Here is a 27102-nt window from a genome sequence, read left to right on the forward strand (position 1 = left end):
TTTATGATCTTTTCTAAGTAAACATGTACATCAACTGAAGTATTAAAGAGAACTCTAATGTCAGGTTTCGCTTCAGAGGTCTTGTAAATATGGTTCTGTTGTATTCTCTTACATCAAGTCGTATGTTTATCCGAATGCGAGAACAAATTCGAATTCAAATAGATCTATTTGTAAGTGTGTGTGTGTGTGTATATTTTGAAAACAGATCGTGTTGTGCTTGAGTGAGCATTTCTTTTTTGGGGGTCTCTCCTCCTCTGCCGTTGCTCTTTTCGATAGTTTCCAACAACCAAAAATAAAAGACAAATCGCTTTCTGGTTCTCTTTGCCGCAGCTATTCAAAGTGATTCAGTTGCATGAGGAGCGCGCGGTTACGTGCAACTCGGCTACAGATCGGTTGCACTTTAATCGGGTTCTTAACTTGTATTTTTCGAAAGGAACCGCAAACCCTACGAATATGATAGTCTAGTGAATCGCGTAGTTAGCTTCCAATTGTCTTGTGTTTTTTTTTAGTTTAGTCAAGTGCATTGTCAAACGGCATCTGTTCAAAATTTACGTAAATCTTTTTACTCCCAACATAACCTCGTTGTCTTTGTGTGTTTGAATTGAAAACAAATAAACCCGAAATAGACAAAAATATAAAGTATTTTGTGGCAGACAGCTATCAACAATATGTATGAGTGAAATTGACAGTGGCAAATGTCTCAGAATTGGGCCACTGATAATGACCGAATTGGCCAAGTTGAGTGCATGAAGAGCAGCAACAGACAAAATGAATCTCTATACAATATACGACTGGGTATGTATGAGCTAAAGCTATAGTATCGGCCATCCACATACACAGAAAGAAAAGTTCAAGCTGTATATACTAAAATATTGTTCTTAAGAAAGAAAAACATTCTTGTTATTTCAGTTCAAAACAAAACAAATAAATTAGGGCGATTCGAAGGCCTAAATTAGTACTCATTAATTAGTATTTTGTTTGCACATTCAAAAAACAAAAATATAATTGGCAAAAAAACGAAATTTTTGCGTTTCAAATCACCTACATTCTTCATAGAGGAATGCTTTACAACAATTACTTTAATATTGAATAAACTTCAAAAACGAGATTGAAAATCAAGAGCTTGGCGAAAAAAGTAATTTTCAAAAAATTCTGAATATTTTAAAGTAATTTACTTTAGTGGTATTATATTAAATCTAGTATTAAGTACTACATTTAATTATACAGCAAGGACTGGCTATTGGAACCTTTGACTGTTTTTCTGTTTATTTTATGATAAATATTTTGGAAATTCTTATTTAATGATAATATTTACTGCAGATTTTCTTCCAAATTTTTTAATCAGCAATGAAATCTATTAGTGAATGTAATTATTATAATTATTAGTATATTAAACAAAATACATTTAAGCAATTATAGGCAGATATTTTTCTTACAGAATTCAATGGGTTTAAAAATTGGAGTACCTTTAATTATATTTCAATAAGAATATACAACAAGTCGAATAATAAAATAAAATAGGTAATCTGAGTACAATCATAATAGACAGTACAAAAATTCGCTGAATTTGTCGGCAACAAATTCAACTTACTATCAAGATTGTAGATCATCATATTTCTCGCTGTGTTCGTTTATGCTTGTCTTTATCGCACGTGTTGGTAATAGAAGCCAAATGGAAATTAAAGGCGCCTTTGACCTTTAGCCCGTTCCAACTGTTCGGGCAGTCAGCCAAGGTGCTGTGGACCCTCCACGAAAAAATAAACAAAATTCAAATAGTGCGCGCCTTATCTTATAAGCAGGCAGGCAGGCAGCAGCATGTTGTTGATTTGGATGCCAACCAACATGTTGCCCACAAAACGTAGAACGATTTACGACTTGCGTTCCACACCGAAATAACACACACAAACACACACATACAGGCAGAGACACACAACGGCACACAAACACACAGTGATTTTGTTTATAAATAAGAAAAGAAATTGGGAGCGCATTCGGTGCACGGAACCGCTTGGAACCATTGCAAAAATATTGTGTGTTTGGTTCTCGCTCAGCTCATTTGCTCATTTGCCCGCTGACTATCGCTCTCTTTGGCCGTTTTCTTTTGATTTCTGCGGGATTGACAGACTGCTGCTGATGTTTGATTTTTTTTTTTTTTTTTGAATTCGGGAGTCCGCGTAGTCAATGCCTGCACCGGCTGGCCGTGTGTTGTGAGCGCGGCATTTTATTTATAACATAACTTGCACTGCAGGCGGTCGACGTCGGTCGCAAACTGTAAAATTGAGAGATAAATAAAAAACGTCGAGTCGAGTCAAGCGAGTGTTGTGTGTGTGTAGTTTAAAAAAGTTGTATAAATGCAATGAAAAAAAGTGTAATGCATAATTACATCAATAGAAAGTGAGGGCAAAAGTGCAACAACTGTGCGACCTTAACCATGGGCAAGACACAAGTGAGTACGATTTGAAATTGTTTAGAGGAAGTTGCCAAAATTGTAGAGGAAGTTAGAGGCAGACAATTATTAATGATCTGCTCGAGTGGTGACATAAAACTCTTTTATGAGCTAACGCCAGCCTTCGATACGTTTGAATTCCATTCGATTATGGTGTCGTGTCAATTTACGCAATATTTCATTTGGCTAAATCAAATGCCATCGATGATGTGGTCTAGGTGGGTGTGCCACAGACCCGAGACTTCCTCGCATATGCGTTCTTATTATTACAATATTTTCTGCTAAAATTCAGTCGACATCAATGCCCTCAAATGTGTGTCACACCCAAGAAACCAACCAGCAACAACAACAGAAATTGGTTGAAGCGCAACACTCGTAGGTGCAGGAAATTATGTATGTCGGAGGAGCGGCGGTGAAAGACACGCAGCGAAAACAGAAAACTTTTATCGGGAACTACTTGAGTTGCCATGACGATGTCAAATATTGTTATCCCTATATGGCTAAAAAGGACTCGTGCCGTTGCGAGTTCGCTTTTGCCTGACAAGTTCAAGGACGTTCAAATTTAACTCGAGTAGAGTTCGCAAAGTGCCAGAGCCTGCCTCTGACCTACATGTCGTATGCGCAATGCTCAACTATGCATCTCTCTCAATAAACATGCTATAGACAGATCGCAGCAACAATGCGCTCAATTAATGTCAATATAATGCATACGTTGAGTTCATTTCGTAAACTAATTGAATTTCCAGCCAGCCAGAAGTCTCGAGTCGCATTCTGGAGGCAGGGAAATAGAGAGAAAGATCTGTCGAGTGGACGACACCGTTTTAATTAGTGGCGTTGCCAGGCATTTTGTATAAAAATAAACTCTAATAAGTTGCAGGCAGTGATCGCTATGCGCTATGCGATCAACGATACGCCCGCCAGGTTATTACAAAATCTCGCGAACGTTTCTAATTATAAAAGGGTGCGCAGGCAGCAACTTGATGCTCGAGTTCGACCAGCTGCAATCCATCAAATTGCGCCTCACGGTGATTCAGACAACGACGTGGGCACACGATGCTCTAATAATCACTTGAGCTACATGGGTCAATTGGTTGAAGCCGACAACACGATTGCCTAATCAATGCTGATGATGATGATGATGATCTGTGTGCTGTGCTGTGCTGTTTATGCAGCCTGTTTACCCACATCTCTCTTTGCGTTGGGGGCAAGTTTAATGTGCCGCATAACCCCATAATCCTGAAAATGCGTGCGCCAACAACGTTGTCTTCGTCTTCGTCTTCGTCTTCGTCTTCGTCTTCGTCTCCGTCTCCGTCTCCGTTGTCTTTGTCGCATTGTTTGGCGTTGACAATGAGGTGACATCATTACGAAATGAAATGAAAATCGAAATGAATTTATGGCGTCGTGTCTTCTTCTGTCGTGCCCACAGAAGCGTGCCAGCCAACTCGGTCAGCCGCACAGGCAGATGCACACTTTACATAAGTTGATGTGTGAATTCAATTCATTCAACGCACCTTATAACACTACTATATTTTACACTAGAATCGTGCTCTTTGTATTGTTGCACTTGCAGTTGGAATTTCGTTTTAAGCTAGTAGTATTTAGGAAATACAACAACCTATCTAATATTAAAGCATAATGAATATATATTTACTTTGCCAATTTTCCGATTTCTTTTAGTATTTTTAAAAATATAAAAGCCTTAACAAATTTTCTGGTTATTGACAATGTTCACGTAGCTTTATATGAGGCGTATTCTTAGCCTAACAGTTAGAAGTTTTCTTAAATAAAATACCCCAAAATTCGAATATTCTCACATTTGGGATTAAGGTTTTTGAAGTAATTGATGTTCAATTGTATGCTCTGTTGTTTAGTTGAATTTTTTATTTTTATTAAACAAATAAGTAAGAAAGCTACAGTCAAGTGTGCTCGACTGTGATATCCGCTACCCTTTTTAAATAAAAGAAAAAACAGTGCAGTAATATATTTAAAATATACCAAATGGATATATCTAACAGTACTGCAAATATACTAAATGTGATATTTGGTATATCTATATAGTACTATATCTCAAATATACTATAGAGTACTAAACATACCAGATCGCCAGCAACGAAGACCCTATTTCAGTAGCTGTTTTTTGTAATACAAAAGTATTTTTTGAATAACTTATACTTCTATATCGTCTCGGATGTTGGTTGATTAAGAATACATATACTTATGAGGTCCGGGGTGACTCCTTCAGACTGTTCTATACATTTCCTGTAGGCGCAAAGTTATAACACCCTTCTACCCTATAGATAGGGGGTATAAGAATACGTCTAAAGTGTAAAGAGATAATATTAGTTGAATGAAGCCAAATAGGTAAATAAAATAGAAATTTCATTTTCAATAAAATAGTATAATTTCATTTTATTTACTTCTTCATTTAATAATCTGTATTCGTATACAACATAAACCTACAGGCACAAAAATAAAAGCTTGTAATTTAAATGTAAATGCAAAATTTCTATATTAATTTACATTTTGAACAAACTCAATTCCTAAAGCATTAGCACTTTCCGCTACTGCAGTTATTTTTGCCAGATTTCTAATAAACAAATTCATTGCAGATTACATCATTGCTACGCACTCGCAGTGGCAGCGCCTTCTACAAAGCAATCGAGGAGCCAGAACAGGCGGAGGAGGAAGATCTCGAGGCAGCCACAACAGCAATCACAGCTGGTTTAGCTGCCCGTCGCTGCAGTGCGCAACATGTTGAGGTCGAGTTCATACCAACATTAGATTTCGTATTCCAAAAAGCGCCGCCAGCAGCAGCAACAGCAGCGAGCACAAGCGACGAGCAATCGCAACATGTTGCCGCTGAGATATCAGCAACATGCGATGATAATGTTGACACAAGCAATGATGATGATAATGACAATGCCTCGACGCACACGTACATAATCTCACGAAGCAGCTTTACAGCAATAACAACAAGTGGAAGTGGGACAATCTCGAGCAGCACGCCATACGCGGTTACATCAACTGACACCGCAGAGTTGTTGCGGCAACAGAATCAACTCAGTCTCACCGAGGACGAGCAGACAATCTCGTCGTTTAGCATTGAGCCACCGACTAGTTCCATGACCATTGACATGGCGGAGCCACAACAGACAAGAACAACAGCAACCACAACAACCACGACGACGAGAAGTGAGGCAACGAGCAGTGGCGATGTGTTGGCTGCCAATACCACAACAACAACGACCACGACGAGCAGCAGCATAGAGGAAGACATTGAGGAGGCGATTGACTTGAGTGAAGTGGAGGAGGAGTTGCTGCAGTCCAACATTGAATCGCTGTCTGGGGCAGCGAAGCCATCGCAACAAAGTGCCAAAGTGGACGAGAGCAGCGAGGAGGCGGAACAGTTTCGCATTGATGATGCACAGCTCTCGGGTGGACAGTTGGCACAACACTTCCTTGTGGATGACGACGAGAGTGACGAGTTAGATGTGGCGCCAAGGGAACACACAGTGCTTTCTGAGGAGCATGAAGAGCAGCTGGGCGATGAAGAGGAGCAAGAAGATGATGAGGAAGATGAGGATGACGATGACTTTGACATAAGTTTGCCTTTGGAGCAGCGCAAAGTGGTGCACTCGCGACACGAGGACAACCTGGAGTTGCCAGCAGGCGAGGCAGACGCAAGTCTTAGCAATCAAAGCACCACCGATGATGTGTCCGACTTTGGCGATGAGCCGCAGCATGCAACGGCCACGGAGACGGAAGAGCAGCTGGCCAGCGAGAGTGTGGCACAGACAGCCAACTCGCAGGAGCCGGAAGAGCAGTCAAAGCTGGAGCCAAGTGAGCTGGAGCAACAGGAGCCAGAGCAGCAACCAAGCGAGGCGCAACTGGAGCCAGATCAAAGTGATCTGGATGCTCACAGCGAACAAGATCATTCGCTAGAAGAAATCATGGCCACAAACGAATCTGTAGAGATCACCTATGATCCCGAGGAAGCCGCTGTCAGCAGTTCCATGCACTCCACATCGCCTAATATTGGCATGGTGACAGATCTGGATGTTGTCGAGGAGGAAGAGGTGAAAACGTTCCAGCTGCCACAATTGAAGAGGCCGCAAATCATCGAACGCAAGCATGCAACAATGCTGGAAACGTTGCAGCTGCAGCCAGAGCAACCATTAGAGTTGACTATCCTAGATATGGACGAGGACGATGAAGATGCCGCCGAGGAATGTTCGTTGCAGCTGATGAAGTTGCGCCTGATGGCCATGCATCAGCAAACGTTGGCCGAGAGTGCGGGCAAAACATCGCCCACCGAATCAGCCAATTCTAATGAGAATCCCGCTAGCGGCGAACTGAAGCAAATGGAGCGAGTGGCGCTGCCCGAGTTCAGCAAGGATGTGCTGGAAGATATTACGGAGGAGAGCGAACGTCAGCTGTCGCTCAGCACCGTCGAGGAGCCGCAGTCGTTGTCGATGGAGGAGTCCAAGACGCTGCAGGCTGGCAAACCGGGCAGCAGCTCCAGTGTGGTCAGTCTGAATATGCTGAAGCAGCTGGAGGCGAAGGTGCACGATCTATACACACAGCTGGAGACGAAAGACAGCTGCCTAAACTCGCTAAATTTGCAGCTGGAGGCAGCACGTCGCGAATCCAATACGGGAGGTTCTGTGTCGGCACGTGACAGCAGCTCGTTGGTCACCAATTCGACGGAGTATCGCACATTTCAGGATGAGTTTGGCGCACCCGTAAGTTTAACCATTGATTCATTTATTTGCACAACTAAATTTCAAACGTGTTTACAGACTCTTGATATCTATGTGGAGCTGTCGCGACGGGATGAAATCATTGCCAAGCTCACCGAATCCCTGCAGCACTCGCTGAATGTGCGTGGCCAGCTGCAGACGGATGCAGAGCGTCTGGGCGGCGAGGTGCAGACGCTGCGCAAGCAACTCCACGAGGCCATCGACACGGTAAAGCGCACAAGCGGCGCCTGGCATGATCAGGACCATGGGCAACGCATCTCCGAGATATCCATGGATTTGATTAGCGAAAGCGACGATGATTTTGATCGCAATTATCTTAATGACCCCGAAGAGCGTGCATCACGAAGCTCGAGGGAGAGACAGCTTTCGGTTCCACGACAGTCCACGTCAGTCGAGGATCTGGGCGTCCAGCCCTTAGCACCCGAGTGGCCAGCTGCCTTCAGCAAGCAGATCGAACAGTTCCAAAAGTGTCTGCTACCCGGCGAAATGCGTCCATTCCTGATGGTGCAGCGCAAGTTCGATGACTTCCTGTCGCAGCAATTGTTGCAGTGTCGCGAGCAATCGGAGAAGGAGCATAAACTCAATCGGGATCGATGGGAGAGCGAGAAACTCATTAGCGAACAGACCCAACAGGCAGCGCACACCAAGGAAATGGAGGAACTGCGCAAGTACTTCGAACATCGCTGTGCAGATCTCGAAAAACAGTTCTCCGATGATGTGTTCTCGCACAAGTCGCAGCATTTGGGTGGCGACAGCTCATCTGAGTGCTCTGAGGTGGAGCAGCTGCCCGAGGAGGTGGCGTCCAAGGAGCCTTCGCCACGCAAGCGAAAACGCGCTGAGCTGCTGCTGAGTCCCAGTCATCGACAGTTAACTCCTAGCGGTGTTGAGTCCCTGGAGACTGCAAAGGATAGCAAAGATCATGTAAGTAAACGTAGTTTTAAAGTATATTCTTTGTTGCTGTAATCTGTAATCGAATTAATGCAAGTCGAGAATAATTATCAGTTTTGCAAACTGTCAAGCAAAAAATTGACATTAAAATTGATTAATAACATGGAAAAGTATCATGTTAACTATTTACTAAACACCAAAAATATAATTGCATTAAATATTTAAATATAGTTTATTAATTCTACGCAGTCAAAAATAATCTAACCAATCAGATATTTGAACAAATTTAAATACCTTTTAATGGATATTAATAATATTTGCCAATCAATCCAAAAAATCAAATTTACTTTTGCAAACTGTCAATGAACAAATTGACTTTTAAATCGATATAAAAACGTGAACGAAATCAATTGCGTTAAATTTTTTTTTTTTATTTATTTACTATTAACAATAATATACAACATATTAGGTATAATTATGATAACTAAAGCTAGCAACTAAACAATAAACTCATCATTGTATCTATTTGCACTTAAGCAACATTTTACTTATCCAATTAGAACTGGATTATTGAATATTACAATCTTATATTTCATTGACATGTACATCAAAATATTAATCGTATTTCTATTTTACAGTCGCGTGAGGTTGCCGATCTAAAGGTGTTCTATCAGACGCACATTCACGAGCTGAAACGCGCCAACGAGGATCAGGTTCGCAAGCTGACCGATCGCCTGCGATTCTACGAGCGTCGTCAGGCGGATGATGATTACCTGGTAAGCAAGCAATTGATCAGGAACAAACGTGTTTACTTCGCCTGTTGCATTTGCATTTATTTATTACCTATGCGCGCTTGTGTTGACTAACAGCTAACTCTGTGCATGTTCTCTTTTGTCTTTTATACTTTTATAACCCACCCACAATAAACTTGTTAACCCGCATCGTAACTACTACCTGGCAAACAAAATATTGCAACTAACTCGCACAAACAAACAACAGTCAACAACACCCAAATCACCGCTTACCTGCCCAGCCAACGAAGAGGAGGCGCCGCCAACGCCTGCCCAGAATCCGAATGCGTCGCTAATCATAATCGACGAGGACGAACTGAATTTGAATAACGAATCGCAAGTGATACAGCGCATCATCGAGGAGTATGAGCGTCGCCTGCAAGAGCAATTGGCGTTGGCACGCCAGGACATTGCCACCGAGCTGGAGCAGCAGATACAGGTGAGGTGTCGTGTGGCGTGTGGCAAGTGGCAAGTGTTTGGGATTGCCGCCGCCTCTCGACTAAACAGTTGTGGCCATTTTGTGACGGCTTCTCTGCGTGCATGCTATCCTAATTCTATGTTGTGTGATTCACCCAAGCTTCCCCTGTTAATTATTTTTGGTTTTTTGCCTTCGGCTGGCGTACTTGTTCAATGAAAACGCTACGTTTTGTGGCACGCACCGTTAGTCTGAAACGTGCGACATTTTGTCAGATTGCCAAAAAAAAAGAAAAGAAAGTGAAATGATCTTAAGATCTATATATGTGTGTGTGGCCACTTGGTAAGGAATTGAGTTAGCTGCAGCATAGATTCAGCATAGAATTTTGCAATTTCAATTTGCGTTGCTATCAACGATTTCGTACTGTACTTTGACTCCCAGCTGCATAAGATACTTGAAAGGCCAAAGTCAACGCTCTCAATCGAACGTTGACTTTGTAATGTGCTAAAAGAGATCTCATTTCTGGCATGAAGTGATACTAATTGGCTTCTTTAAAATTAATGAGGCTATTTTAAAATGAAATCTATTTAAGGCATATGATTTTTATGATGGATTGCTTGATGTAGAAGATACTCGAAGCTAAAGTCATAGAAGATACAAATTATGAGATGTCAAATATTCAAGACAAAAAATATTTAAAAAAGCATAACTTTTAAATGGCAGAATAGATTAATGACCCTGAAACTTATATATTATTTTTAAGTATTAATGGAGCTCTAATTTAAAATGTGTTTTTAAGGAAATTCTAGGACTAAAGATGCTGAAGTTTTCTTTTTTGTAATATTTGAAAAAATATATGTTATATTATAAGATTAAATATGCAGAAGCACAGAAAATAATGTGAGATCGATTTTGAAATATGTAGAAATAGTATATTTGATTTAAACTATTTAAAGATCTCAGATATGTATATATTTTATTTTGGATAAAGGGCACAAGATATTTTTCAAAAAATATATGTGTGTGTATATGTACTTGCAATATATATAATATTTGAGTACTTATTGTAGCAATTCTGCTTACTTATATTCAGCCAAGGTTGCACATAAGCAAATATTTCTTGTAGCAAACTTTAATGTTGCTCTCAAAAAGTGTCCCACTTAAATATGCTGTAATATGTACTATGCACATGCTACATAAATAATAGCTACATACATACATATATTAACAAAAATATAAGTGTGTATATACTATACGTATGTTTTGTCTGTTTGCCAACAAATTTTAGCAGACATTCTGCTGTTGGGTTTATTTGCTTTGTTGCTTGACAATTTGCGTGTTTTCTTTTGGTTTTCAGACTGGGGTAGATTTGTGTATATATTCTATACACAGACACACACAGCCAAACGCATGTGCTTGGCCAATATAGTGGCGTTGTTTTGGGTAGACAAAACATGTGCTCCAATTCATAAACAAACTGCTTCATAAAATTGAAGATAGGCTCAAGTTAATTAAGTCAGACCGGAAGCGCAGGCAACGTTCTCAGTTTGGTATATTTGGAAGTGTGGACAAACGAGTGGAGCTCGCACCCAGGCTTATTACTCTCAAACACACACAAACACATGCGAGTGCTAACATACTTAAGTGCAATAACAATGTGCAGGGGACGCTATCGCACTCCCGCTCACTGTCCGAAATTAACGAACATAAATTTGAATTAATTTCAACACGCACACAACTACAAAGGCGTTGGCAAGCAGTGCAATTGGCACTGCTTTGCCTACACGCGAGTGCGTGCACTCTCGTTGTCTCTCTTTCACTCTCCCGAGCCAAACGCGCAGACGTTCGTTGCTTAAATTGCCTGCACACCCGAGGAGTCTGCTCAGTCTTTTCCGTTACTTCAAGTCGTGCGCGTGCCACGAGCAGCGTCGTTAGTGCCGAATTTAAGATACAAATGTATATGTATGTGTGAATAAATATACATGACTACGTATAAAAACACATGTGCGTTCAAGAGACATTTAAATGAATAATGTGCAAAGAAAACAGTGCGGAAGAGAAAGAGAAAATACATAAATCAACGATTGCAAATAAATTGAGTGGTTATTATGAATATCAAGTGAAACTGTCATAGACAACAAAGATTCATGTCTATATGTACATATAACAAAACATTAATTTGTGTGTGAATTTGCGCGCATTTCAACCGAAAAGAAATTCAAAACAAATTAACGGTCAGTGCGCGTCTGAATGATAAACAAATATCTTAGCATACGTAAATGCATTTAAAGGGGATTTTTGGATTTGAATATACTACCAAAAAAGTAAGAAATATCTCAAATACACATGTACGCTGTCCCCGAGAAATGTTATTGGAAACGTAAATAGACGAATGACACTTCAATACGTCAAAGTCCCTGAAGCATACTCTAAACAAACTTGGGGCAATTTGAGTTCCAAAACTAGAAAAGTCGTTGCCCTTTTCCAAAACCATAAACACTCCGATTCCTGCGGCATTCATTCCCTCCTATCCCATCCCGTCCCATTCGAAACATGTGATGTTATTTTTGTGTAAGGCGCAAAATTCTGTAGAGCTGTTTGCCGCCTATTTTGGAAACTTGGTCTATTTTAATACTACGTCACTTTGCTTCACTACTGTGGCTTGTGTAGTTCTTTGTGCACTTACGGGTTGCATTCGGTTCATACTGATATCGTTTTTCACATCACATCGCATTTATTACAGTAAATTCCTGACATGTCTTCCATTCATGTGCATTTTAAAACTCATTCCCGGTGGTTTGGATATTCCTAAATAATCTGGGGGAATTTCATGAGTGGAATAAAGAATTTCAAAAATGTTGATTCAAGAAATGGGAATAATCTTTAAACGATACAATAGAATATCTATTTTGAAAATTATTTCTTAAATAATTTGCTTGATTAATTTGAATATAAAGCGTTAAGCTATAGTATAGAAACAACTAAAGATTGTGACATGGAATGCGTACATTAAACGCGAAATCTTTAATCTTAATCAAGCAGAGATCCCAAAAAAATTGAATTCAGCTGCTCTCCACATACGTATACTCAACTAAAAATATAAATTTATGTGTATTTCTGTCGCATACATTATGCAATCTGTTACACGCAAAAAATGCAATATGCAAAATGCATGTGACGAAAATAAAATGATGTGTTTACTTGCAACGCAGGGAAAACCGACAGCCGACATAGTCATCATACGTACTTTCAATATAAATAGAGAGAGAGAGAGAATCTCTTTATCTCTCAGTTTCTTTCCTGCGTTCGTTAAGAGGAACTTTAGATTATATTTACGCACAAACAGCGGTCAGTGAAATGACGGTTGGAAAAGCAATAATCAGTTTGAGTCGCGACCCCGGCGTCAGAGATAACGCACCAATTGCTATACAGCTGTTTCAAAAATAAACATAGTAAAAAACATTGGCCCCTTCTTGTTGCAAGCAAACTTTTGCATGAGTTGCGGAGCTCTCGATCTCTCTCCGAAGTGGCACGTTTATTAAGATTTATGTGCAACACTCTTGCCCGGTTGCATGCAACGCTGAAGATGAGTGCATTTTGGTTTCTATAAACAAATAAAGGGCGGGCCGTGTCGACGATTTCCTTTTCGCTTGTCAAGCAGATGTCAGAGAGCTTCAGAACAATTTTCCCGGCATAAACATGTAAATATTTTCCCTAAATGTGGGTGATAAACAATCAATATTTATAGCTCGATTCGCCTTAAAGGGTGCGAGCTTTTTTTGTTTTGACCATTTCATGGAATCAAAATCCGGCTGCATTCGTCTGTTGCAACAGCTTTTTACAGATTACGATGGACTTTGTTTATGCATCAGTCTGCAGCTATCATTAATAATCATTTTCTTGCCTTTGTGCTTTCAGAATTTGCTGTCGGAAAGTCCAGTGGACGATCACAACTGGCCAAAGGAGCTGATTTTGCTGCGTGAGAAGTTTACAGCAAAGAGTCAATTGGAGATAACACAACTGAACATCAAACATGCTGAAGAGGTGAGTTTCTGATTCCCAATTTATGCTAGCAAGCAACACTAACATGAGTAAACTTCCTTATACAGATGTCACGGATGAAGCTGGAATACGAAAAACAACTCAGCCGCAAGACCAAGCGGCACCTCACCTTCGATTCTGGTCGTGACTTGGAGAACATCATCAACGAGCGCGATGGCTTGCGGGAGTTGTCAAAGAGTTTCCGCAGCGTGCTCTGCCGTTTGGCCAAGTGCGTGGCCAACTGCGAGGATGATTTAAATGCCACACTATCCGAGGAAGTGCAGCGCATTCTGGCCCAAAGTCGCAATCAAGAAGGCGGCGAGGATTTGGAGCAAACACTCAGCAGTTCACTGCTGCAGGGTTCGCTTAATGCCACAAAACAGTTGCGACTCGTGCCTGATGTGCACAGTCTGCTGGAGGTTGTAGAAGATCCCAGTCTTGTGCAATTCATTGACAACAAAAGTCCAGACGATAATAACGATGACTTTGACTTGGGTGATTGCTTAGAACGCTTGAAATCCGAGGCTGCATATTTGCTGCAATTATCTGAGGATCTAGATAAACATGGCAATGAATCGGGAGATCCATTGGATGAGCCCGAGAAACAGGAGCACGAAGTATGCTGCGAAGCTGAAAATGGCTTAAAAACAACAGCGCCATTGCTGGCAGCACAACAACAGCTGTTGCACAAGCTGCTGCGCACCAATTCCTTGAATGATCAGCATCTTGGTGTGGCTCATCAGCGCAAGACCTCTCAAGGTGTGCTGCCCAGCAAGCCACTTTGTTCTCTGCCCATCGATCTGCAGCAGAATTCAGGCAATGCCTCCGAGTTAAGCTTCCAGCTGGTGGAGTTAAAGAATCGTCTTATCAAATCGGAAACAGATCGCCAAAAGTTGCAACAACAGCTGACCCACACCATCGATCGCAATGCCGAGCTAGGCGAGGAACTGCAAGCTCTTCGCGATCAGCTGTCGCAGCTCAACTCGCTGAATCACACAGATTATGCTGAGGGCTATGGGCTGGGTGATATGAACATTCATCAATCCCAGGACCAGACATCCGCCAGCTTTGCTCAGCTTCAGGAGCGTGCGCGTCATTTGCTAACTTCGCCGACGAAGCAGTCGGCACAAGATCCGGGGAATGCCACCGTTGCATTGTTGCAGATGATTGAGGACTTTTGCCGTGAGGGTGACAAAGTGGTTGAGTCCGGCAAGAAGGATCGCAAGGATCTGCAGTCTCAGGTGAGTAATAAGCTAGTGTTAGTTCAGTCATCTCGAAACCTCTTTCCCAAATACACTTGTGTGCTAAACGCATGTTCACTCACACAAAACCTAAAACCCAAGCTAAAGACCCCGTCTAGTTATAAGCCAAAGTTTGAAGTTGGTTCACTACCTTCCCCTACCTATAATATACATACATATATAGATTGACACCGCTGACAAACAGCTAAAGGCAACGCGGTTGTTCCTGGAAGAACAGGCTGCCGAACGCGAGCAGGAACGCGAGGAATTTCAGCGTGAGATCGAGCAGCTTAAAATGCAGCTACGCGAAAAGGAAAAAGAGCGCAGCTCCTTTGCCAATGCCTCCGAGGAGGTGAGTGACCAAGTTCAGTCAGAAACTTTCATTGGTCTTACTATAATTGATCGTACTTCTACTTTTTGATTTGGGATTCGTTTGTTTTCATTTGGTTTGTTGTCTTTCCTTTCGTTATCTTTACTTTCCTTTCGTTTGTGGATTGGTTTTTCTTGTTCTGGGCTGGCTTTGTTTTTAGACTAAGTGTCTTCTTTTTTTTACTTTAATTGGAGTATGTGAATATTGGTTATATGCGAATTACAAAAATTTTTCCCAAATTTGTATTTAACTGATTGTTGGCTGAGTAAATGACTTCTAATTTAATTAAAGGAAAAAATTCAGCTATGAACAACTTTTCTTGCATTTCCCATGGAAATGATTTTGAAAGTTTCATCGTAAACCTAAATTAAATTTTTATTTTTAGACTCAAGTTATGCAAATTATGCATTCCAATTAAATTCAACATAAAACCTAGTGAAGCATATAACCTATATTCGCTGTACTCTATAAAATAGGTTATTCTACTCTTTAAGTTTATGCACGATATTAAATATTAACAAAAAATACTTTTTTAATGGCCTGTTTATGAACTGCGCGCATTTTGCACATTTACACTTGCCCTACACAATACACTACACTAATGTTCATTGGCTGAATTGAGTAAATCTTTGACGCACTACATTCTAACTAAGCGAATTGTAAACTTTTGGAAGAGCACCTGTTTAGGCCTTACACAAAAACTATTCTCTCTCGAGACTGGCGCCCCCTTGAGTGTTAATATAGTATAGTAGTATAGTATATATACATACTATATTCAAGGGCAACAGATGAACTCGCAATATACACACAAAACATATATCGAACTGATGTATATGCATATGAGAACAAAGATTTCGTAAGCATGTGCAGACGTATTTATAGCCACCATATTTCGAGGGGCAAAATGCTTCCATTCACTCATGTACACACTTACATACATACAAGTTTATTAACATATATACAAATTGTAAGCTCTATAATAAGTAAATAATCTAACTGTAACTCTCTTGCATGCACTCTGTAATCTAATCTATCCCTGAACAAAATGCACCCGCAATTGACTTTGAAATTGAATTGCACCACAAATCACAAAAGTTGAGGGTAGTAAAGGAGAAGCATGTAAGTTGTAACTAACTTGAAACCACGCCCACTCTCACTCGCTCTCTCACACGCCATTGTCATACCCATGTAACTCTTTAATATCTCTTAATTAATGCCGTGATATCTTCTCCATAGTATGCCCAGCTGGAGTCGCATCTGCGTGATGTCAATCAACAGCTCAGTGAGTCCAACGCAAAGCGCGACAAGTTCGAGGTGGAATTAAAGGCCTCAATAGACAAGATCTTTGTTCTGCGCGAAATCATTTCGGATCTGGAGACGCAGGTGCAGACGAAAGCACTCAATGAGCAGGTGATGGAAGAGAAATCCAAGCAGCTGGAGGATTATGTAAAGCTGCAAATGCGCTCCCAGGATGCACTACAACAGGAGGTGCACAGCCTCAAGACCGACATTGGCGAGGGCTACAAATCACGTATACGCCAGTTGGAGAAGAAACTGCAGCAAGGAATGCCCTCTGCGGAGCAGAGCATTGTCCTTAACCAGGTGGCTGAACAACTGCGTGACATTGAAACCACCCTAGATCAGAAGACAAAAACCCTCGAGTCTCTGCACAATTCCAACACGGCCTCCAACTCATGTAGTTTAAGCGCCACAGAGGATGTTTCTGTCCATGGTGGCAGCAAACAGCCAACGGCATCTCATACTGCTGAAGGTTCTCCCTCGTGCCTCCACTCGCTGACCGTCGAAGGTGTCCAGCGCGTGGCCGAGAAGCTGGACAAGCATACCCGTGTCGAGGAGGCTGCTATCAAACGCATACGTGACCTGGAAATGCAAGTCACTCAGATGCGAACTGGCTGTGTGGTGAGTAGAGAAAAAGCTTTGAATATCTATGCTTTGATATTGGTTGTTGTCCTCGCTAATGAGTTGAGTCTAAGAGGGTTTTAATGACAGCTAGCTGGCATATGGAATTTAGCTAAATATAGATGCCAGCAACATATATCCAGAACAATATGCTAAGTATTGTAGACATTGGATATTTATAAGTTTTTATTGCCACAACAATGTTAAAAGCTTGTGAGACAATTTGCTGTTTTAACCGACTAACGCTAAAGTATCACGATCAATTAGATGAAGTTCATATTAAAGTTAAACTAATAATAACTAGTAATATATAAAGAGAACTATACGATAAATATTTATTATTGCCAACAACAATGTTAGCAAGCAGCATCCCCACGTAGATACAGTTTCGTTGCTACTGTGCTGCCGCTACAGTTTGCGAGTGACTGTGTCTGTGCACAGTTTTACACACGATCAGCACTCTTCTAAAAATGATGAATTTCAATTCAAGCGCTGTGCAGCAACGCTTGCTCTTTGGTAGCGCTCAGTAGGTTGTTGTTTGTCTTCCGCGACGCACATGAAAGAGTGCACGTTCTACATATTTGAATATAAATATTTAATTTTAATTGTTTAATAAACCGCAATCAAGTGTAGGGTGTGCCGAAAAAGAGATGTTGATGCGCTCCAAAAATGCGCTCAACTTCACCATGGCACCGATTCAAGTGAGTTGAAAGTGGACATTTGAATTAATATTTTCGTCGCAGTTCGACATTGACAAGTGGCTCATAATTGAAACACAATTGGCATGGATGTGTGTAGGTTCGTTGTGTATCTGTTGTTTTCATATATTTTGACAAGGCTAGACAAGAGCACTCGCACATCGCATCAAAACCCCCGCAAATTTGAATTCAATTGCAGCGTTTAACGTTTCCCTATATCGTGGGTGTGTGTGTGTGTTGTTACCTTCAGTGCAAAAAGTTCTTGAATGAGCGTTGGAAAATGGCACAGGCTCAGTCAAAAATAGATGTCCTCGTCATCACTAGCAAGCTCCATTTATTGCCCAGATTGTGCCACAAAAGATGTATCTTTTATCTGTCGCCTCGAAAATAAATCAGTTGACGCCCCAGAGGCGCACCTGCTTCAATCAGGCATAATGTGCGCGCACTTGAGTTGTGTATGTTGCGATTTGTTTACAACTTGCAGCATGCCACAAGCGCCTAATTGAAAGACTAACGCACATAAGTGCAATATATGATGCTACTACTCGACAGCGTGTGCCAGAATAAATGTTCTTTGTATGCGGCATCAACTCATCGCTGATGAGACAGCACCCGCATTAAATGCACTTTGTAAACAGTAAGCAGATAATACAGATACATTGTGGCGAGATATATGTATATATTCCATCATCATCAACAACTGTGCCGCATCATTTCAATGGGCTCAATTTACTTAAATTGAAGTCGCCGGCAAGGGTTGTCGGAGTAGTAAGAGAACTTGTGGGAGATGCAAATGCAAATGTGTAGGGAGTTCAAGAGGGAGTTGCAAATGCAGATGCAGCTATAGATGCGGTCAATCGGTCGGTCGTTGACTGTTCAGCCAATTTAATTAGTTTTCTACTCGCTTCATATTAGGTAAAAGGGTATAAGAAGTGTGTGCAAAAATATTTTTAATCAGGCGAAAGAAATAGTATCTTTATCTGAAGTGCGCAGTGTTTTAGATGCGATAAAGCATCTTTCTTTTCTTTACAGCATTAAAAAGGCGTTACACATTCGTTTGTCTTTTAAACCTATATATATATAGGAACGATAAAAGGTCTACATACAAAGTCCAGTTTGTCATAGCATTTTGTTGAGAGCGTAATATTAAAGACATAAACATATGTTATTCTGCACGATTTGCAAAAGAATCCAATAGAATTGAGTTTCAAATAATTTAAGAAATTAAGCTGCTGTTAAGTGGGACAGTCGATCTATTAAAACGGTCATAATATTTATAAATTGATATCAGACTGAATTCTAATTTTCTAATTTATGTGCCTTTCAGGAATTGCAGCACGAGCGCGACTCGCTGCAGGGGCGCATTGATGAGCAGACGCAACGTATTTCCGCCTTGAACAAGCGGCTGGAGGAGCAGCGTCAGCGGGCAGAGGAACTGCATCGTGTAGGCACCTCAGATCTGAACAAACGTGTCCATGAGCTGCAGTGCGAGTTGCGTGATCTAAATGAGCAATTGACCGCACGGGATAAACAAATGGCCACAATGCAACAGCAGCTGCAGCGCAGCAAGGAGGAAATTGCGCGCCTCGAATCGGATTTGGCACAACGTAGTCAGCCAGATCGCAGCCATATTGAGCGTCTGGAGGCAGATGTGCAGCTAAAGAACAACGAACTGCAGAAGCTAAGGGAAAAGATGCGCACCGAAATGGTTAATCGTCTATCGTTGCCCGATTTGATGGACACCATGTTGGCGGACAAAAACGATGAGATTGATCATCTGCAGCAGCAATTGGCGGCCCGGGAACGCGAGCTGCAGGCCGTCAAGGAGATGAGTCAGGTATCCTCGCCTGCTGGCGGCAGACAGGATGCGAGCACCAAGCACAGCGCACGCACACTCAGCGACATTGGCTCGATTACCGAGTTCCCCGAGCCGGAAGTCGATCGTCGAGCCGCAGTGCACAGTCTCAATGCTCCGCTGCAGCTGCCCGAGGACGAGGGCGGTTTCCTGCATCAGACAATGGTAAGTTCAAGACGTTTTTTTTTTTGCTGCTAAAGAGCTTGCATTAATCGAGGGTGTGTGCTTGCAGGATACCTCCAAGGAAGCCGTCGCCAATCTCACGTACAAACGCACCGACGACCTAAGTGGTTTTGTGGTGGCACGTCCAGTCAACACCTTTGAGCATCCACACTATTTCCAGGACCAAAATGCTTTGGGTTTGACGGCGCAAAGCAGCAGTGGACTGACGCCTGAATTGGTGCCAAGACAAATCAATTTCTCGAACCTAACCGAAGATTCCAAACTGAAGACGCCGGGTCTAATGATGCAGACACCGGACATGCCCAAGGCAGTGGCCTCGCCAGAGCTACAGCAATTGAGACAGAAGCTAAGTGCTTTAGAAAGAGAAAAGCAGCAGCAGAAAAGCGAAATGGAGCGCAATCTAGAACAACTACAAGCGCAACTTGCACGTGAAAAGGAACAACTGCAACGGCATCAAAAGCTGCTGCGTGATCATGAAGAAAGTGAAGAGAAGTATCGATTACGCATCGATTCACTGGAGAGCAAGCTGCTCGAATCGGTTGCCCAGGAGGCTGCGGAGCGAGATAATCTGCGCAGGGAAATCAATTGCATCAGCGCAGCGCATGCACAGTGCGAGCAGCGGCATCTGGATACGACAGCAGCCCGCAAGCGTGAAGTGGAGACACTTAATGCAGAGATCAAGGCGAAGACGGAGCGTAACAAGGAGTTGGCAGCTCGCTTGCAAGCAACCCAACTGCGCAGCGAGGAGCTGCAACAGCAGGTGAATGCCTTGGAACGGGAACTGGAGCGACTGAAGAACAGTGAGCACAGCTCCAAGCAATATTCCGTGGATGAGATTGCACAGCAGGTGGAAAAGGAGCTGAACTACTCGGCGCAACTCGACTCCAACATATTGAGAGCCATCGAAAGCGAGGAAGAGAACAATTTGGATAAGAAACTGCACCAGAAGGAGGTGCAAACAGATGCTGAAACCTCACCTAATAATGGCAATGGACATGGTACCGATGACGAAAACTTTACCGGCGAACGTGAGCTGCTGAATCAGCTGGAGGCAGTCAGAGCTCAGTTGCTTGTGGAGCGCGATCAAACCGATAAGTTGAGCAAGGAGTTGCTGGGCGAGAAGCAGCACTCGCAGGAAATTCAAGAGCAGGATGTGCTCATCATTGAGGCTATGCGTAAGCGCCTAGAAGCCGTGCTTGATGCCGAGGACGAGTTGCACAAACAGCTGGACATGGAACGTGAACGCTGCGAGCGATTGCAGACGCAGCTAACCGCCATTCAACGTGCCGAGAGTCGGCGCAACAGTCTTATGCTTAAATCCCCCACGGAATCGCCACGCAAATCGCCGCGAGCTGACTTCGAATCGGAGCTGTGCGACAGACTGCGCAGCGAACTGAAGCTGTTAACGGCTCAGAATGAGCGCGAACGTGAAAGATCTGCGGATGCTCAAAGGAATAGCGAACGCGAGCGACAGCGTTATGAGAAGGAGCTGCAGGAACGCGTTGCCTACTGCGAACGTCTCAAGCAGGAGATGGAGAAGCTGGCGCGAGACAAAGAATCCGCCGAGCTGGAACTCGAGCATTTCAACGAGCGTCTCACGTTGCAGGCGAATGAAATACAGAGCCTGGAGACGCGCATGGTCACACTGCAGGAGACGGAGACACGTCGAGCAACCACACGCTCGCGACAGCATCAGGAACAGGCCAAACTGCAGGCCGAGATTCATGAGCTGAAGTCTAAGTTGATAGCAGCCGAAACCACACGCGAGAGCCTCGAGCAGAAGATCAACCAGCTGCGGTTCGATGTGACGCGCTCTGCGCAACGCGAGTCCAAGTTGAGCGAGGCCTTGGCGCATGCCAACGATCGTCTGGCGCATAGCACTGAGGACACCGTGCCTGTGCAGTTTATGCAGAAGATGAAAGAGATCAATACGTTGCTGGAGGAGAACACACAAGAGAATCGCCAGATGGCGGAGACGATGCAGTATCTGGTGGGCGAACGCATTGCGCTGCAAAAGAAGTGCGAGGAACTTAGCGCTGGCAACAACAATGGTGGCAACGCTCATGTCACTGAGCTGGAGGAACGCTGTCGGCAGTTGCTCGGTCGCTATCTGCGTGTCGAGAGTCATCGCAAGGCGCTGGTGTATCAGAAGCGTTATCTCAAGCTGACGCTGGAGGGCTACCAGGCGAGTGAGCAGCTGGCGCTGCAGCAACTGGCGGGCGGAACAAAGCTGGCGACGCCTCCCCGGCTCACCAAGAAGAAGCTGTTCAAGTGAGTGGACCAAAATCTGAATATACGTCTTCATTTTACTAACTCTGCTTTGTTTCGTTGCAGGACTGTTGCCTTGGCCATCATTGCCATACAACGCATCAAGTACATTGGCCGCATTTGGCATACTGGCAAGCGTATTGTCAGCAAATCTGTGTTCACAATCACACAGCAGAGGTAAGGAAGCGAGGAGGAGTTTACCATCATCGAGTGTGCTAAATGTTTATTGTTCTTCTTGTGTATATATGCATCATATCATCGATATGCCTTAATTGCCTTCATTGTTCTACCCCGTATAGCACTAAGCTGCCGCTAGTGACAGTCAATATGCGAGTTAAGCTGAGCAAAGGCGGCGACTCCGCCAAAAAATAATTGCTCAAAAGGTCTGCCCCACAATACGCATACGTTACGATAATGATAGCACCAAGAAAATATCACAAACTGAACACCCATAAAATTGTTTTGTGCAAACAGATGCAACGTAGTTCGGAATTAGATAGAACTTTTTTTCCCACACTCTTTTCATTGGCTCTTTTACACTCTGCACCTTTGCTTTAATCTTATACTGACCGCATTTTCTTTACAGAACTGGACCTGGACCTAATCTGAACGTGCCGACATCACCTTTGCCCGTGGCCAATCAAAACCTCAACATGCCCACCAATCCCGGCCTGGCAGGACGTCTTAGTTACGCGCCTCCCTCCCCGTCCCTGGTGCCAGCCGTGAACTTTAGTACCTTGCAGCCCATTGTGTTGGCCCACGACTACAGCTTACAGACGCCAGCGCTGCTCAACAACAATCACATCAACAGCCAGAGCAACAAGCACAGCAACAACAACAACAGCAACCACAACAATATTATCACAAATAACAATAACAACGAGCACGCGCTGCCATCGCTGGCCAGTCTGGACTGGTCGACAGCACAAAAGGCACCAAAGCGCGTGCAATCGCGGCATCATTAACAATACTACTAGTTGCAGCAAGCAAGCTCATGAAAGAATATTGTATTTGAAGTAAATTTAATCAGACGGAAGACAGCAGCCATACATATATATATGATAGTTAATGTACAAGTACAAGTACGAACCATAAATTAGTGTTAATGTTATATTCCCGCTAACTGTACGTTTTAAGATGTTTTGTAGTCCCAACAACAAATAATTGTACTATAAACCTAGTTAAGCTCAAACCAAAACTATAAACCCCAAACACTTAAATGTAATCTTAATATTATATGTACATGTTTCGCAGCCTTGTAACAATTTAATATAATCTTGTAGCATAGGAGACACCCGGACCTTGTTTCGATCCCAGTATTTATACTTATTATTATTACCTTCTAAAAAAATACATTATTTGTTAAGCCTTTGATTTGATTAAGTTTGTTTAAGAAGCCGCCATGTGTATTACCATAAGTTTGTTTAAATTTTTTTAACACCTATGCGACTGTTTAATTATCTTTTCTTTAAGTTGATTAAAGCCCAATTATGCTCATTACAACTTTTTGATTTAATTTCGTTTAAATTTTGTTGACAAGGCGTCGATGCGTGTAAGGGAAAGTGCCTTAATTGTGGGAAGCATTTAATGTTGACTAACGACGAAAGTCCCAATAAAAGTAAACACGTTGAAATTTAAATTGAATTACACTCTTCAATATTCCATAATCAACGTAGCGTATGCTTAATATTCCTGCGCTGTCATTATTTTGCAGGCGTAAGGTGAGAGAGGGTGATAAATGGGTAACAAAGTGCGAATGACAGCGGTTGTTGTCTTGCACCAGGTTACACAAATCCGCGTCGCGCTTCGGGTAGGGGGAGGACACCTAATCCGGCATAAAATAAACTTTCTATTCGGTGTCAGCTGCAAATTGAAGGCTGCTACAAAGAAACACGCAAAGGCTCACGACTCTGGGCTCTCGGGTTGAACGTCAATCCACTTTCACTCCCTCAAGGTGATTGCTGCCTGCCACAGACTTGATGTTGCTGCTTGAGCCTGGGTCATTGTTGTAGTTGTGTGTTGTGTTGTTATTACATCTGGTGGTCAGCGCATTGTCGTGTTATCAGCGCAGACACTGCACACGAGTACCACGAATACCGGCCGTATACGTAATCTCTGACTGATAACAGGCGAAAAGCTTTTCGCACCCGACGCGAGGCTATGCCCCGAGGAGCTTTTTGGGAGTATGCACGAACCCGAGAGCCACGGGACGATGGCGGCTGCGATAGCGACAGCGACGGCGACATTATTGCTAACATATGGTAGCATTCTGGCTGTGGCAATCACTACGGCGTAGCGTCTACCATTGGTTATCCTGTCGTTGTGGCAAGCAGTTGTTGCAATCTCTGTCACGCAGAGCGCTGATTACCGTTGCCTTTCTGTTTATTTGTGCAGCAAGCGAGACTGTTTGCTTGCAAGTTGAAATTTGAATTGAACGAATAAACGGAAACTGAAACATTTAAGTGCAAAGGCAAACTTTAAGCCAGTTTTGTGAAACCATTTTAGTTAACGACTTAAAAGTGCCGTGTTTAAACGATAAATCGCAATTATTAGTCAGGTAAGTTGGAGCAGCTTATTGTTGAAAGTTCTATTTCGACAATGCGATAATGGATTTTTATTTGACTCGGGGGAAAGGCAAAACAAAAGTGCCGTTAAATGAGGGTGTACCCCAAAAATAGTGAAGCTTCACTCCTGTTGCTTGGCTTCTTCGGTTTGACTGCTATTTGGCATCCTTAAGAATTTCATTTCTGCTTTCGCTGCTCGTTATCCCGTTGTTGAGGTTATTAAAAGTGCGATTGTTTGCCTAGTGTCGTTGTTACTTCTGCTGCTGCTGGCCTTGGCACAAAGCAATCACAGTAAGAAGCGGACATCGGCCACTCCTGAGATGTAAAGTGGCAAGTTTTATTGGCTCTTCTTGGGGTTGGGCCATATACATTTTCCACACACACACACGAACACGCACTGTACCCAAGTATGTGCACAACAAGTGTGTGGGCTGTGCATTTCCCTTGCGTTCTGTTTGGTGTGGAATTAAATACATAAACATATTGCATACCCTTTACCCTTACACACCAGCACCTATCTATTTATATTTACTTGAATTGAAATTGGAATAACTGATAAGATAGGCAACCGGGATTGACGGCTGGCTTATCGAGCTCAAGCGTAGGGAATACTTATTTTTTGGACACTGGTATTTGTTACGCTACTCAGCGCATCCAGGCTATGCTCTATCATCGGTGATGTTCTAACTAGCGCGTTAAACGATGACGTCAAACATCAATTATGAAAATGACAATCGCACATAATCAAATGTAACGTATACTTAATTATTTTCGGTTCTTTTTTTTTGTTTTATGCTTCACTTACATTTGTCATTCGCAGATAAATATTCACGTAATGTGTCGCTGTCTGCGACAGATTTACTTTCTGTTCTTGAGTTTTATGTGGGCGCTGGCCATGACCAGTGTAATTGAAGATTGAGAATGTTACACTTTGCAATCAGTTCGCTTCGCTCGTGGGCCGCTGGGAGCAATAAGTATACGCAATGTGTGATCTCGATACTGATAAACAAATTATGCCAAAGCAGAAAACTCATATATATAGTATGTAGATATCATCACTGGTTTATTTCTGTATCAAATTCTGGATTCATAATTAATTAGCCAAAGTAGAAGAAGAATTTCCACATTTCTTTGCACAGCTTTAACGCAGCTAGTGTTTGGGTTATTTACCTTCTATGTGGAGTGTACACAATGAAACACTTGTTGGCTGCATGCTTGTGTCCTATCCAAAAATCTTTATTAACTTTCTTCAAGCTATGCAAATAAGTTAGACGCTCCGAAATGGGGGGAAACGACATCATTAGCGCTGACTTTGACGCCCGAAATGTGGATAAACAAGAGCTCATGACATGCGAAGCAAAATCCACAACATTTTTTTCGCCACAATTGTGCTTTGTGCAATAAAGTTAAATCAATATTTAGCAAATGTGATCTTCCATCACCATTTTCTTTTTTCGCAATAAAAGGAGCAAACGCTGCGCTTGGGACTCAGTTGAATGCCGAATTCATAATCCATAATGCGTTGGTTAACCTCATTGGCACTCGTTGGTCTGGCCACTTTGGTCGTGTCGGAGACACCAAATTTCGCTGTGCGTCGCGCTCGCTTCGCCAATCCCTTGATCAAGCTGGCCGTGCAGCCAGCTATTGCCAGTGACGCCACAGAGGGAGTTGCTGCCGTTGCTCCAATTGCTTCAGTTGCTGCTCCTTCAATTCTGCCTTACGTAGGTGCTCCATTATCTCTTGCTAGTCAATCCACAGGGGGAGTTGCTTCAGTTGCTGCTCCTTCAATTCTGCCCTATGTCGGTGCTCCCCAATACTGGGGTGGATATGGTGCACCCAACAACTGGTACGGCTGGAATAATCCCGCTCCATTCTGGGGTGGCTACAATCCCAGCAGCTGGAGTCCATTTGGTGGCCCATACTGGCGCCCACGTCAACGTTCTCGCCGCGCTCGTCCTGCTGTCCAGGCCGCTACTCTGCCTGCTGTCCTAGAGCCCAGCGCCGAAACTTTTGTTGCACCTGTTGATGTGCCTGCTGGTTTGACTGTGGAAGCACCTGTTGAAGCCCTAGTTGCAGCCCCAATTGAAGCCGCAGTTGAAGCCCCAATTGAAGCACCAGTTGAAGCACCAGTTGAAGCTCCAGTTGAAGCCCCAGTTGAAGCTCCAGTGGAAGCTCCAGTTGAAGCGCCAGTTGAAGCTCCAGTGGAAGCTCCAGTTGAAGCTCCAGTGGAAGCACCAGTTGAGGTGCCTGTTGAAGTGGCTGCCGATGTGCCTGCTGAAGTGCCCGCTGAAGTGGCTGCCGAAGTTCCTGCCGAAACTGGAGCTGAAGCTGGGTCTGATGCTCATGTCGAGGCTGATTTGGCAGCAGCTGAAGCTGAACTTAAGGCTGCTCTGCAACCTAAGCTTTCTATTGCGATTGTCTAAGTGCAGTTCGAAGGGTGGTAAACTATGCAACATTTTGCGCATTGGATTAATAAACAAAAGTTTTTTTTGTTAAAGGAGCTACGCTTGTTTTTTGAGATGTTTCGTATGGTCTGCTTTTAGGGCCGTGTTGCATAAACAATAAAAAATTGTTTATCTTATCGGACAATTTGTCTATGTTCTAGCATTGAAGGAGAACGTAAACACCCAATTGCCATTGCCAATGGGCTGTGCCTCCTACG

The 27102-nt window shown here is 42.8% G+C and overlaps 3 protein-coding genes across 12 annotated transcripts in view; all 3 read left to right on the top strand.

Moving 5' to 3' along the window:
* Positions 1–357: 357 nt before the first annotated feature.
* LOC133845955 (A-kinase anchor protein 9) lies at positions 358–23452 on the top strand. 10 transcript variants are annotated; one of them, XM_062280631.1, is made up of 14 exons: positions 358–795; positions 5056–7188; positions 7246–8127; positions 8733–8870; positions 9094–9324; positions 13219–13344; positions 13410–14582; positions 14767–14934; positions 16048–16071; positions 16189–16872; positions 18898–19590; positions 19658–21879; positions 21943–22053; positions 22463–23452. In XM_062280631.1, the coding sequence occupies exons 1-14, from the start codon at positions 769–771 to the stop codon at positions 22839–22841; spliced, it is 8991 nt and encodes a 2996-aa protein (XP_062136615.1). In that variant the 5' UTR covers positions 358–768; the 3' UTR covers positions 22842–23452. The 10 variants fall into 10 exon arrangements, with proteins under 10 accessions (XP_062136615.1, XP_062136618.1, XP_062136617.1 ...); XM_062280632.1 differs by lacking the exon at positions 358–795 and adding an exon at positions 2430–2446 and having other exon boundaries at positions 22463–23449; XM_062280634.1 differs by lacking the exon at positions 14767–14934.
* Positions 23453–24183: 731 nt separating this feature from the next.
* The window catches only part of LOC133842169 (synaptotagmin-5), a 34721-nt gene continuing 31802 nt past the window's right edge, over positions 24184–27102 (top strand). Inside the window, exon 1 of the mRNA XM_062275158.1 lies at positions 24184–24433. The gene's annotated coding sequence lies outside the window, so the exon portion shown is untranslated. The remainder of the gene's footprint in view (positions 24434–27102) is intronic.
* Positions 25958–26863, top strand: LOC133839974 (skin secretory protein xP2-like). Its single transcript, XM_062271628.1, has one exon. The coding sequence runs from the start codon at positions 25958–25960 to the stop codon at positions 26861–26863; it is 906 nt and encodes a 301-aa protein (XP_062127612.1).

This window comes from Drosophila sulfurigaster, chromosome 3 (genome assembly GCF_023558435.1).
Source record: "Drosophila sulfurigaster albostrigata strain 15112-1811.04 chromosome 3, ASM2355843v2, whole genome shotgun sequence".
Taxonomy (NCBI): domain Eukaryota; kingdom Metazoa; phylum Arthropoda; class Insecta; order Diptera; family Drosophilidae; genus Drosophila; species Drosophila sulfurigaster.

Bases quoted from the DNA above. Each gene is read 5' to 3' on its own strand.
- LOC133845955 (XM_062280631.1), top strand. From the start codon at position 769: ATGAATCTCTATACAATATACGACTGG. The intron at 796-5,055 runs GTATGTATGAGC...AATTCATTGCAG, and splicing joins TCTATACAATATACGACTGG to ATTACATCATTGCTACGCAC. The intron at 21,880-21,942 runs GTGAGTGGACCA...GTTTCGTTGCAG, and splicing joins ACCAAGAAGAAGCTGTTCAA to GACTGTTGCCTTGGCCATCA.
- LOC133839974 (XM_062271628.1), top strand. From the start codon at position 25,958: ATGCGTTGGTTAACCTCATTGGCACTCGTTGGTCTGGCCACTTTGGTC.